Source organism: Seriola dumerili, unplaced genomic scaffold (genome assembly GCF_002260705.1).
Source record: "Seriola dumerili isolate Sdu_G_001 unplaced genomic scaffold, Sdu_1.0 BDQW01000425.1, whole genome shotgun sequence".
Taxonomy (NCBI): Eukaryota; Metazoa; Chordata; class Actinopteri; order Carangiformes; family Carangidae; genus Seriola; species Seriola dumerili.
In genome coordinates, this window is record NW_019174680.1 from 374720 (window position 1) to 389280 (window position 14561).

Below are 14561 nucleotides of genomic sequence, written 5' to 3' on the forward strand. Positions count from 1 at the left end.
TTTCATGACATACTATACTATGACATTTTTTGCAATTTTTTTTATGACATACTATTCTATGATGTTTTTGTGCCTTACTATACTATGACGTTTTTTTGACCTTTTTTTGCCATAGTATACTATGACATTTTTGTGCCATACTATTCGATGACGTTTTTTGACATTTTTTTGCCATACTATACTATGACATTTTTTGCAATTTTTTTTATGACATACTATTCTATGATGTTTTTGTGCCTTACTATACTATGACGTTTTTTGACATTTTTGTGCCATACTATACTATGACATTTTTTGAAATTTTTTTCATGCCATACTATACTATGATGCTTTTTTTACATTTTCATGCCACATTATAATTTGACATTTTTGTAAAAGATTCTTCCACGTTGTTTTTTTTAAATTTTTATGCCATAATATACTATGACGTTTTTTTTGACATTTTCATGAAATACTATACTATGACATTTTTTGCAATTTTTTTTATGACATACTATTCTATGATGTTTTTGTGCCTTACTATACTATGACGTTTTTTTGACATTTTTTTGCCATAATATACTATGACATTTTTGTGCCATACTATACTATGACGTTTTTTGACATTTTTGTGCCATACTATACTATGACATTTTTTGCAATTTTTTTATGACATACTATTCTATGATGTTTTTGTGCCTTACTATACTATGACGTTTTTTTGACCTTTTTTTGCCATAATATACTATGTTGTTTTTGTGCCATAATATACTATGACATTTTTGTGCCATACTATACTATGACATTTTTTGCAATTTTTATGACATACTATTCTATGTTTTTGTGCCATACTATACTATGACGTTTTTTTTGACATTTTTGTGCCATAATATACTATGATGTTTTTGTGCCATAATATACTATGATTTTTTTGTGCCATACTATACTATGACATTTTTTGCAATTTTTATGACATACTATTCTATGTTTTTGTGCCATACTATACTATGACGTTTTTTTTGACATTTTTGTGCCATAATATACTATGACATTTTTGTGCCATACTATACTATGATGTTTTTTGACATTTTTGTGCCATACTATACTATGACATTTTTGTGCCATACTATAGTATGATGTTTTTTGACATTTTTGTGCCATACTATACTATGACATTTTTTGCAATTTTTTTTTATGACATACTATTCTATGATGTTTTTTGACATTTTTGTGCCTTACTATACTATGACATTTTTGTGCCATACTATACTATGACATTTTTTGCAATTTTCTTTTATGACATACTATTCTATGATGTTTTTGTGCCCTACTATACTGTCATGTTTTTTTGACATTTTCATGCCATACTATACTATGATGTGTTTTGACCTTTTTTTTGCCATACTATGACATTTTTGTGCCATACTATACTATGACGTTTTTTGACATTTTTGTGCCATACTATACTATGACATTTTTTGCAATTTTTTTTTATGACATACTATTCTATGATGTTTTTGTGCCTTACTATACTATGACGTTTTTATGCCATACTATACTATGACGTTTTTTTGACATTTTTATGCCATATTATACTATGACTTTTTTTTTTACATATTCATGACATACTTTAATTTGATGTTTTTGTGCCATACTATACTATGACGTTTTTTAAATTTTCATGACATACTATACTATGATGTTTTTGTGTCATACTATACTATGACATTTTTTGCAATTTCTTTTTATGACATACTATACTATGACGTTTTTTAAATTTTGATGACATACTATTCTATGATGTTTTTGTGCCATACTATACAATGACGTTTTTTTAACCTTGTTTTGCAATAATATACTATGACATTTTTGTGCCATACTATACTATGACATTTTTTGACATTTTTGTGCCATACTATACTATGACATTTTTTGCAATTTTTTTTATGACAAACTATTTTGTGCCATACTATACTATGACGTTTTTTGACATTTTCATGCCATACTATTCTATGATGTTTTTGTCCCTTACTATTGTATGACATTTTTTGCAATTTTTTTTTTTACCATATTATACTATTACGTTTTTTGACATTTTTGTGCCATACTATACTATGACATTTTTTGCAATTTTTTTTTATGACATACTATTCTATGACGTTTCTTGACAGTTTCATGACATATTATAACATTACATTTTGCTGCTATACTAAACTATGTCGGGTTTTTGACATTTTTATGCCTTACTATACTATAATTTTTTTTTAGATTTCTCCATGCCATACTATACTTTGACATTTTTGTGCCATACAATATTATGACGGTTTTTTTTTACATTTTCATGCCATACTATACTTTGACATTTTTGTTACATACCCTGCTATATCGTTTTTTTTAAATTTTCATGCCTTACTATACTATGATGTTTTTTTTAAATTTTCATGACATACTATTCTATGATGTTTGTGTGGCATTCTATACCATGACGCTTTTTTTACATTTTCATGCCGTAATATACTATGACATTTTTGTGCCATACTATACTATTGCGGTTTTTAGACATTTTTATGTCTTACTATACTATGATGTTGATTGATATTTTTTCATGCAATACTATTCTGTGATGTTTTTGTGCTATAACATATTATAACGTTTTTTTGAAATTTTCACGACATTTTTGTGCCATACTATACTATGACATTTTTAGACATTTTTATGGCTCAATATACCATGTTGGTTTTTTGACATTTTCATGCCATACTATATTATGACATTTTTGTGCTCTACTATACTTATTGGCTTTTGATATTTTTATGCTGTATTATACTATTTCGTTTTTTAAAATTTTAATAACATAACACACTGTGATTTCTTTTGACATTGTATATGACTTTCTTGAGATTTTTATGTCCTTCTATGTTAACATGTTTTTTGCCTTTCTATACCATGATCTTTTTGACATTTTAATACCATACTATACTATGTCATTTTTTGACATTTTTGTGCCATACTTTATCATGTCATATTATACTGTGATGTTTTTGTGCCACAATATACTAGGATATTTGTGAGATTTTTATGTTATACTATATTATGACGTGTTTGTGCCATAGCATATTATGGCGTTTCTTGACATTTTTATGCGTTATCAAAATATGACGCTTTTGTCACATACTATACTCGGACTTCTCATGAAATAGTATAATATGTTTTTTTTTCGAGATTTTATGACATAGCATACGATGACGTTTTTTCACATTTATATGCCTTACTACATTTTGACGTTTTTTGAGATTTATATGCCATACTATACTGACAATTTTTATAACATAGTACATTTTGATTTTTCATGACATACTATACTATGGCGTTATCATGTCATACTATATTATATTATATTATTATATGTTCAAGAAAAGATGTGAAGGAGAATTCATAAGGACTTATGAAAAGACAATTGCGGTGTTGAGAGGAGAGAATCCGATTGCACTCATTCTTTTCATCGTTTAAATCACCTTTATTTATAACAAACGATTATGAATACTTGTTTTCCAAACCACAACAACAAAGCAAGCAGGTCTGAAACATTGAAATAAGATAACATTTCATCAAGATGACCCCTAACAGAATTTGAAAGAGAAGAAATCTATAATTTTTAAGACTTCAGTTATCTGTGTACTTGTATGAAGAGATGACGAGACATCCAGAGTATAAGTCCAGTTTTGGTTCTTCTTCCCCTCCTGTTCTACGGCTTTCACCTCCTCCAGGCAGTCTCATCATGATTATCAATGTAAAGGGAAGTCTGGGAAGTGTGAACGGTCATTTTTCCAGCAGTGCCACAGGGAGTCTATTATGTGTTTGCAGGGATTTTAATGAGCTGGATGGGGAACACTCATATTTAGCGTTTGTATCATCACCATAAGACACTGGTGAATAATTATTTTAACCCCAGGACCACTGGAAATGTGGAAAACTGCAATAATGGAGAAAAGATGGTTCATCTAAGCAAAAGTAAAGAAATATTAATGCAAGTTGTCTTTTTCTAATACTTCAGTTTTCAGTGTAGACACAAAATTAGAGAACATACAAAATCTTCAGTGTAAAGTAATGCAGCATTTGACAACGTTGATGTGTATTATTTCAATGTTTCTTCAAGATGATCTATCAACTTCTATTCAACATCCAACACTTCATAGAGAATTTGTACTTTGTTATTTCATACAGTTCTTTCCAGATATTTGGACAAATGTCATCTCTTGAAAAATGTCTGTTCATAAAAACAAGGGGCAGCTGTTCAAGCTGCTTTATATCAATTTGAACCCCAGACTTTTTCATTTCACGCAGCTCAGACACCACTGATGATGTAACTGCATTGCCCTGAGTTTGCACAGTCTTGGGCATATACACCTATTTAAATGGCTGAAGAAAGATTGAGGAGAACATTCACAGGACAGGAGTGACCAACCAAACAATCTCTGCCCATAGAACTATATCAATAAATAGCCCTTCACTAAGCCAGTCCGACTCTGCTGTCACACTTTTAAAAAGTTGACCTTTGACCTTTTGGATATAAAATGTCATTACTTAATTTTATCCTTATAGACATTTGAGTTGAATTGTGTCATAATTATGTATGTATGTAGGCATATATGAACTCTTGAATAATAGCCAAAAACTTTTTTTGTGGGGTGACAGTGACTTTGACCTTTGACCTTTGTCCACCAAAATGTAGTCAATTCATCTATGAGTAGAAGTGGACATTTGTGCCAAATTTGAAGAAATTTGTTCGCATTCACGAGAATAGGACTGACAGACAGACCAAAACATTGCAGCTCCAGCCCTCACTGGTGACCAGTGCAGTGACATAATAGTGAAATCCATAGGGAATCATGACTAAACCTTAGCTCATAATTAAACCAACATATTGACTTACCTTACTGGGCAAGAACAATGGTGTTCTTGCCCAGTAAGGTCCTGCACATGAGATATCAAGACACGGGGTGCCTGATATTTGCCTTAATGTCCTCATCATTCACAATACTCAATTGCAAACAATTTATATGAACGTAGCTCTCAAATGTATATTATAGTTCTTTCTGTCTACTTATCTCTGATATTTCAGAAACATTACTCCAGAAATGCATTTTGCTTTCATTTGTTTTGATATTTTTCACTGATGTCATTGAAAACACTGTAGATTGACATGCCATGTTCAAAAGTTAGGCATAGCAACAGTAACCAAGGGAGGTGGAACTTAGTGAAGAGTCAATTGTACAAGACAAGTAAGCACGATTTAATAACCCACATATAACCTAAAACCTACATAACAAACATATTGTTTCAGAATTTGACCCTATGTAAACATGAGGACCACCCCACTGACCTCACATAGGCTGGAATCCATAATGTGCCGATCTATCCAAACCCTGTATGACCACCAGTTCATAAAATACAGAAGCTGTGTGTGTATATGAGAGTGCAGAAAAATGATGTCCCTGGGATCAATAAAAGATAGAAAGAGAAGAAGCTTTTAATTAAACTGAGCTAGTTGACCCAGCTCTGCAGGTATGAACAAGCAGTAGAGACTCCATCATTTATATTTATGATGAGCTGACGAACACAGAGATTTAAATCAAACTGAAAGCTAACAGGGGAGAAGAGGAATGCAAATCCACACTTCTGTTTACTCACACTCATATTGGGAATATTAAAATGTTCAGTTCACATTTCATGAGTTGATTGTCTAAAGAAAAAGGAATAATTCACTTAAAATGCATAATCATGTAGTTGTCTTGTCTAGACTTGAAAAATATAACCAAACCACTCTGGAAAAGTGATGTATGATGTTCAAAATCAATAAAGATAAGTTATTACAAAAACAATATGCAAAAGTAGTGTCACATGTCACTGTTTATAACACAGGATGTTTATCCTTTGCTGGACGCGCTGCTTAAAGAAATGTGGGGCATAAATTAAGAGTATATCCAGACACCACTACACCACTGTAGCAAACAGTTGTCTTTTGACGGATCCATGCATCATATCTGTCTCTTTGGCTGCTCCACTGTGTTCAGCAGGTAGTCTCTGTCTGCTGATTGGTGCTGAACAGAAAGAAGAAAGATGCTAAAAAGAGCTGAGCAGACGAGCATCCCAATTTCACATTAGATATATTTGTTTGATCCATAATTAATATAAAATGTTATTTTAAAAAATCATAATTATTAGAGCACCAGTGATTGAGCACAGAACACTCCCTCCCTCTTTTGTGAACTGAATTTCTCACTTCCATATATGAGTTAGAATTTTATTTATTTATTAATTTTTCTTTTGATTGCTCAGAGCACCTCTTCTTTATGCACCATGTTTCATGATATCTATGCCAGAACCAGTAACTGTACCACCAACCCTGTATTAATGTCATTTAAATTCAGTAAAAATCAAAATAACAAAAAGAGAAAAAAAAGTCATAATTATTTCACATCTATCTGATATGAATTTATAGCAGACATTACAGTGTAATAAGCAGTGTCAGACTTGGGTAAGATACATGAGGATAGGGTGTTGTGATGGAATACAGGATTGGTTATTAAAGCCTCATTTTAACAACCACTGCATCACATCTCAGACAGCAGCAGTTTGAAACAACTGATGTGTCCATCTGTCTGTTAGCGTGAAGGGAAACAGTCAGTGGGCTGAAACCAGCATCTGTCATAATGACCATAAATCAGCCGAACCACAGCGACTGCCTATTAGATTACACTTGTTGAACTCCTTTGATCTACCAATTATATTGTTTATGCCAGACACATCAGATCTGGCTTTTCAGTGTGACATTATGCTTTAAGTATGCACATAAACTGATTCAATACTTTTCTATGAATACCACTGTGATGATGCCATGAACAAACAATGACACCAGATGATATGTAAATTAAAGCATCCTGTTGACATTTACACAATTCAAGCTTTAATATATTCTTATATCAGGGAATGATGGAATTAGTGTACGGTTTAGACTGTATTTCTCTCTCTCTCTCTCTCTCACACACACACACATTTACAGTATATATATACTGTATACACATATACATATATGTGTGTGTGTGAGAGAGAGAAATACAGTGTAAACCGTACACTGATTCCATCATTGTGTGTGTGTCTGTTCAAGTGAATGAAGGAGGTCAGGAGCTTAATTGTTGTTGGCTTCACAGATTATTTAATAATATTTTATGTTTCCTGTTATCATTTTGGTCATTATCTTAACTCTGCACACCACCCACTGCAACAGGAAGTGGGCACCACCAATTATTTTTTATGCTATTTGGGCCTGGATTGAAGAAAACCATTGTAAGGCTCATAGCACCACCTGCTGGAATCAAAGCGCTCATTTGTTGAAATTCAACTTCAGAGTCACCCGAGTCTCTTCGTCTATGTACAGGAGAAGCAACATAAAAAAACAACAACAAAACAACAACAAAAACAAAAAACCATAGTAGTAGTACAAGAAAAGGCACATAAAAACGGTACAAAGTGGCAAAGTGCATGTTTGTGAGTGCGTATGGGTTATGGATTATTACTCTCAGCAGTCAGTTATTCAGTCATTTAGTGGAAGGAGAGGGAGGGAAGGGAAGGATATGAGGGCTACACAGAGGTGACAGCCTTTGGGAACAAGCTGTTTTTTGGTCTGTTGGTTTTGAATTTGTTTGTCCTGTATTTCTCCCAAAGGGGAGGAAGAAAAAATTCTTCTGAACTATAATGTTCTTGTTTTTGTTACTGCTTGCTCAGTTGTTTCTATTGTGATCTGCAATTATCTTGAATGTGACTTTTTGATTGTGTTGTAAAGACTGTCAATAAAAAAAATAAAGAATAAATAAAAAAACGTGTCTTCAAATGATGGCACGAGGTAAGCTCCGCCCATATGTTTTGGTTCCACTGTCACGTGACAAATAAGGCTGCTAATTTTATCCAAAATAAGTTCTGAAATCACAATAAGTTCTAATAGACGAGTACGACGTATTATCATAACTGCATTTTATTCGATATAACGGCTCTCCTCTTAATTCACTGAATTCGTCTGAATCACAGAATATTATTTTGAAAGTTTGAAGCGGAAGTTCGAGTTTCTTCTTTGGTCTTGCTTGATACTGACCGGTGATGAACCGTCTCCCTCCGTCACGGTAACTAAAGATGGAATCACCAGAAAACCTGTCCGGTCAGGAAGTCGGTGTGGAGCAGGATACTACACCGACCTCCGTGGATGTGGACACTGCTGTGTTGCTGCTGGGAGCGGGAGTAACAGCCGTTACACATCCGCTGCTATACGTGAAGCTGCTGATACAGGTAGCTGATGTAGCTAACTAGCTAACAGTAGCCATAACAAAACAAAACGCCGTTGCTGTGTTGTTTTTCACTCATTCAAGTGTTACCTGCACTTATTCAGCTCAGCCACCAACATAATTATTAACACGCAAACATGTCAAACATTTTCTCAGTTCTGACTGAGAGTGAAGATGTGTCCACCTTTGGCCTTGACCTGCTCTGTGTGGTGGACCGCGGTGAAGACAGGTTGATGCTGGACATTCAGTGAAGATAATCCGCAATAACTATTGAGTGAGATCATCAGTCATTAGATTTGTTGAGCATTACAATAAAGCTTTATGGATGCTGCTCAGGTTATTCTTATTTCAAGATGTATATAAAAATGATGATGATGTCCCTTTACATCTGGAGAATGATTTGAGGCTGAGGCATCTCTGTAGCACCACAATGCTTCATTTATAATAGTTTTGTGATGTCATGACAGATTTTGCCTTTATCAAAAAATTGCAGCTCCTGTGATTTGGATATTGCTTTTGATCATATAGCAAATTCAGTAATGTCATAATTTGTCATTCTTCCAAAATTCTGTCAGATTATTTTACTGTGAGGGAAGACTAAACATGCTCCAATGTCCACAGCAAAGGACTGTTTTTGTTTAATTCTCTATGCAGGACAAACCCTGCAGTAGTCGTCAATATTATCATAATTCCCATGAAGCAGAGAAGCTGTTTTTAATCTCAGTTATCGCTGTCTCCAGGTGGGACATGAACCTCTTCCCCCGACTGTGGGCACAACCATGTTTGGGAGAAGAGTCTTATACTTGCCTGGCTTTTTCTCCTATGGTGAGTTAGCTGTGATTATTCAATGTCTGTTTGTTTCACTGGACATGAATGAACAGCAGGTGACAGGTGATGGGTTTGTTTTCAGCACAACACATCGTAAAAGTGGATGGAAAGAGGGGACTCTTCCGTGGCCTCTCACCTCGTATAATTTCCAGTGCCATCTCTACCATGGTTCGGAGCAAAGTTAAACAGGTGAGGACTGACCCTAAGAATGACCAAATATCTTTACAGTTCATATTTAGTATTGATCGTCATATGTTGTGTCAAAGTTCTCTATTGGTCATCCCAGAACTGGACTCAGCCTGGAACCGGCCTGATACGGTCCTGACACACCAGGAATCTGATGAAAAAAGAATAGATTTAGACATACAAAGACAGAAACATGCATTCACACATCAGATTTACAAAACCATTTGTACAGTTTGTTTGGTTCTGTTGTATAAATCCCACTCCACAGTTAGCTATCAATCCACTGGTTATTGATTCAATAACCAGTTTTCAGACCTGTCAGTGAATAAAACAGTGCAGAAGTCCAGTTTTGACTGCTTTTATGGGTGAGCAAATAAATATATAGCAGATTTCAGGTAAACACGATTAATCCTGCAAGGTTGGATGGAGGGTTTGGGTGGACGGGGCTTGGGGCATGGCCGAGAGCAGTGACTGCTTTGTTGTGACATCACAAAGTTACAGAAGTTCTGATGGCTCATTTTAAGGCAAGTAAAGTCTGGATCACCTGTGAATATTCTTCACAAGATAAATTATAAACAACATGTACGAGCCACTTGAGAACTAGTTGGTTCATATGAGTGGATCCTGAATGAGCCCATTATATGTGGCATATAAGCGTGAGGTGGTGTGTGATTACCAGAAAAAATGTCTTTGGGTAAAAGGTAGTCACAGTAATTGTGGTTATTTATTCAGCAGGTGGAGCTTCTGTTCAAGAGAGATGAGCTACAGACTTCACTCAGGAGAGTGGTCAAAGAGGTGAGACATCAGTTGAAACTGAGTAACATGAACTCGTCTGACTGAAATGATACAGTTTCACTGTCTCTTTGTGCTCCCTGCCTCCTGTCTGTTAACCTGTCAAAGGTTGAGGTCACTATGACCTCACAAAACCTGATTGTGGCCTTGTGAACACAACACATCGAGAACTCCTCAAGGGAATCCCTTGAAACATTCAGTTGGACTCAAGGATGAACTGATTAAATTTTGGGAGTCAAAGGACAAGGGCGCGGTGACCTCACAAAACATTGTATTGGTCTTTTGAATGCAATATGTCCATAACGCCTTGAGGGAATTTCTACAAATTTGGTACAAATTTATTAGATTTTGGTCAAAGGTCAAGGTCACGGTGACCTCAGTTTTCATTTATCCAGAAAATCAATAGAATTTTTTTTTTTAAATCCTGATACTGAACATTTTATTTTTGTGTTTTATTTTTGAACAAATCTTTTCAGCCCTCTCCACATTGTTTCCTCTGCAGACCACACATGAGATGATCATCCAGTGCCTGTCCAGAGTCGCCACTCATCCTTTCCATGGTATGTTATTTCACCGTACAAAGTGTCTCTGGTTACACAACCACGGATTAAACCAGTTAGTGCTGTGCTTGTTGGTCCCCTGCTGTTTTTACAAGTGACATATACTGTTGTGTTTTCCTTTGGCAGTTATGTCAGTGCGGTGTATGGCCCAGTTTGTTGGCAGAGAGGTCAAGTATGGGTAAGAATATATATATATACTGTATATATATTATATATTATTTTTCAGCTGTAAAATGTGCTGCTCACTAACCTGAAGGAACCCTCCCCAAAATGATAAAAAATAACACTGAGAAACTCTAATCTGCCTCATCAGGACTCTGTGCGATTGTCACTATGGTCCTGTTCACATGGTTTCACAAAGATATTTTAGAGTCTTATTTGTGCTCATAGATCAGTCTAATGCAAGTCAGACAGTTTCACAAAAATAAAGACTGACTAATTTTAACACAAAAACATTAGATACCCTACCCCCAGGCTAACTCAGGCCTAAGACCAATGTATCCATGGTAACAATCAATGTCACCTAACCACAAAAAACAGGGAAACATGTGAACTTTTTACACGTGTTAATGGAGGTCGTTTTACCTTTCAGAGGGATGTTCAGCTGTATTGTCAGGATTTTTAAGGAGGAAGGAGTTTCTGGATTCTATGTGTGAGTCATGTTATAATTTCATTCATTAGTAACATTCATACGACATACTCACCTCGACCTTTGACCTCCAGCCGTTTGTGTTTTGTGTGTTTGCAGTGGTCTCATACCCCATGTGCTAGGAGAGGCGCTCTTCCTGTGGTGTTGTAACCTCCTGGCTCACTTTATTAACACCTACGCTGTAGACGAAAGTGTAAGTCCATCACCTTCACTTATACTAAGATAACACTGTGTCTAACAGGAGAGAGAGGCTGTCATTTTATATTAACACAATCACTTAATTACTGATTAAAAAAAAACATTGAATAACAAAACATAAAGTGTCAAAACTCTGCCATGTAAGACGGGAACATCTGCTTCTGAACCATTCACGACACTGAGTCACATCATCATCTTTATCAGTGTTCAGACAGTAAAGCCAGACTTGATAACTACAGTGTTTCATGGGAGGGACTGTTAATGTTGGATGCAGTTTTATTTTCAGCAGTAACTGTAACAGAGAACATTCTGACTGTTTTCATTTGCTGTTGTAAACTCAACACTTCCCTCATGTTTACCCTGTCGTGTCTTAATAAATTGAGTATAATGTCCATTTCCACAGAACTTATTCACTCTGCTGCTCTGAGGTCAGATTCACTAAGACACTGTGGTTTCAGCCAATCTCACACACACACACGCTCTGTATAAGAGTCATTCACATTCACCTCTTCCTTGTCTTTGTGTTACAGTTCAGTCAGGCCTCAGCAGTAAGAAGCTACACTAAGTTTGTGATGGGAGTAAGTTCAACATTCGCACTCCAGTTGAAAACGTTTCTCCTGTGTCGTCACCTCAGACTGATACAGTGTGTTTTTCTTCAGATTGCAGTGAGTGTCCTGACGTATCCGTTCATGCTGGTGGCCGATCTGATGGCCGTCAACAACTGTGGGTGAGTGAAACTTTCAAACTTCATATTCACAGATTAGTTCAGAGGCAGGATGATTCAACATGTGTTTAGTTCATTCAGTGTGGCAGCCCGATGGATTTTCAGTGATTTTATCTTCTGCAGCTACACTCTGTGGCTGATTCATATGCAGATAGAAATAATACATTTAAATATGAACTAATAAAATACATAAAGGTTCACTGATTTCTTACTTCTTCTAATGTTGGAAAATAACATTTACAGTAGTTTCAGAATTTCCTCTCGGGGGCCTGTATTTGTAAAATCCTGGCTGCAGCCCTGATGCTTCAGTCTGATTGGTTGTCTTTGTGTTGTCAGCCTGGTTGCAGGTCTTCCTCCTAACTCTCCCATCTTTAAGTCCTGGATGCACTGCTGGAATCACCTGAGCCGAAAGGTATGCTCATTTCTCCACTCTCACTTCTGACACAACAGCACAAGACACACTGTTTTCCAGCCACTCTCATTCTGACCTCTCACCTCTTTACAAACACATGAATTAGGTTCAACCTAGTCTGGATCTTTTGTTTACCTGCCTCACTGAGCCCGACTCTGATCATTACAGTCAATTCAATTTAATTTGTATAGTTCCACATCATAACATCTTATCTCAAGGCGTTCAGGGCTCACCTGAGCCAGCTCTAACTATAAGCTTTATCAAAGAGGACAGTTTGAAGCCTGACCTTAAATGTAGAGAGGGTGTCTGCCGTCTCAACCCAGACTGGGGGCTGGTTCCACAGGAGAGGAGCCTGGTAGCTGAAGACTCTGCTTCCTGTTCTACTCTTCACAAGTCAGATAACCAGTTTATCTGTGTAGTTTATGAGAAAGAAGCACAGTCGTTAATTATAAAACATCATTAGAACTTATGAAGTAGTTAATACAACATGTGGTGAAACAGTGATAAACCTGCAGAAAAAAGTGACGATCAACAAGGTGAAATGTAAACACAAGAAGCTGTTGTATTTATAATGTGCTGTTTATTAACAAGTGAACCCCCCCTGCCCCCAGGGTCACCTCTTCAGAGGATCCAGCTTCTTTTTCCGCCGGGTGCCTGTGACCTCCCTGCCCTCCATCGAGGACTGACATCATCAACATCTTCACTTGTTGGGATGTTCGTCCTCTTCCTGCTAGGAAAGATTTTTTCAGACACCCCATTTCCCCTGTCAGCCTCTGATGTAGCAGGAACAGCGGAGACGGCGCAGCTCGTGGTGCCAACGAACTTTTGGTTACAGGAGCTTTAGTTCAGTTCAGATGAGGAAGGAGGTTGTTACAGTGTTTTGTTCTTGCCTGCAGTGACTACAGCTCTGATCTCATAGCTACGTCTCCATAGCAACAGCTGCTGAGGCTCATGGGTACTGCAGTAATTAATGCAAACCACATATTCCTGATGATTATTATCATCATATATATGATATATATCATAATAATATGGTCAGTGTTGGAGCACTTCCTGTTTCTGAACCTCATCGGGTTAGTGATGTCATCGATGATCCTGATTCTGTGTTGAGGAGGAACCTGAATTTAACCTTTCAAAAAACTAGACCACCCTCCTTACCACCACCCACTGGTCTTTCACATCGACCACTTTGTTTTCCATTCATTTCCTCGCAGTTTAAAAGTCTTACACTCTTTAAACCTGTTTGAGATGCGTCATCCACCACTGCCAGTCACATTATCAGAGGTTTAAATCAGTCTGTGATTGAGCTACATTATTATGGAAATGTTTGATTTTAGTGAATTATGTGCTTCAACACTGCAGGTTGAAGCTGCAGGTTTGGATCATACAGGACAAACTGAAGGTTTCGTTGTTTCAATGCAGTTCAAAACAGTGTCTTTGTTTCTGTTCATGGAAACAGTGTCTGAGACTGACACAAAGTGTTTCCTATTTTTTTAAGTTTAAAGACGATTTAAAAACCGTGAGCACATAGGAGAAAACACACACTTAAATAAATAAATAAATAAACACACACATACATACATACATATAAATATATATACATATATATATATATATACATACATACACACAACTGAGTCTGAGATCTCTTTAAGACCCCTCTGTATGTATATACATATAAGTATGTAGATGTATACACTACTTTCTTACATTTTAATTTCACACCCTGAAGTTTTAAGAATTTTTGTTTTTAAAATATTTTTGTGCTACAACCTTTTCTAATTCCATAACAGAGTGTTTTTTTTTATTTTTCAGGCTAAAATCTACAGGTGTTCTTATTGGATAATGTCTGTTCCCTGACGGCCAGTTACACGCATGTTCATGTTTTGACTCCAGG

At 35.9% G+C, this 14561-nt stretch overlaps 1 protein-coding gene across 2 annotated transcripts; it reads left to right on the forward strand.

Annotated features, from left to right (window-relative positions):
• Nucleotides 1-8122: 8122 nt before the first annotated feature.
• mtch1 (mitochondrial carrier 1) lies at nucleotides 8123-14218 on the forward strand. 2 transcript variants are annotated; one of them, XM_022761655.1, is made up of 12 exons: nucleotides 8123-8319; nucleotides 9056-9140; nucleotides 9226-9332; nucleotides 10062-10124; nucleotides 10624-10681; nucleotides 10808-10859; nucleotides 11274-11333; nucleotides 11430-11523; nucleotides 12059-12106; nucleotides 12188-12255; nucleotides 12589-12664; nucleotides 13276-14218. In XM_022761655.1, exons 1-12 carry the CDS (start codon nucleotides 8167-8169, stop codon nucleotides 13348-13350), a joined length of 939 nt encoding a protein of 312 aa, XP_022617376.1. In that variant the 5' UTR covers nucleotides 8123-8166; the 3' UTR covers nucleotides 13351-14218. The 2 variants fall into 2 exon arrangements, with proteins under 2 accessions (XP_022617376.1, XP_022617377.1); XM_022761656.1 differs by having other exon boundaries at nucleotides 10065-10124.
• The last annotated feature ends 343 nt before the right edge of the window (nucleotides 14219-14561 follow it).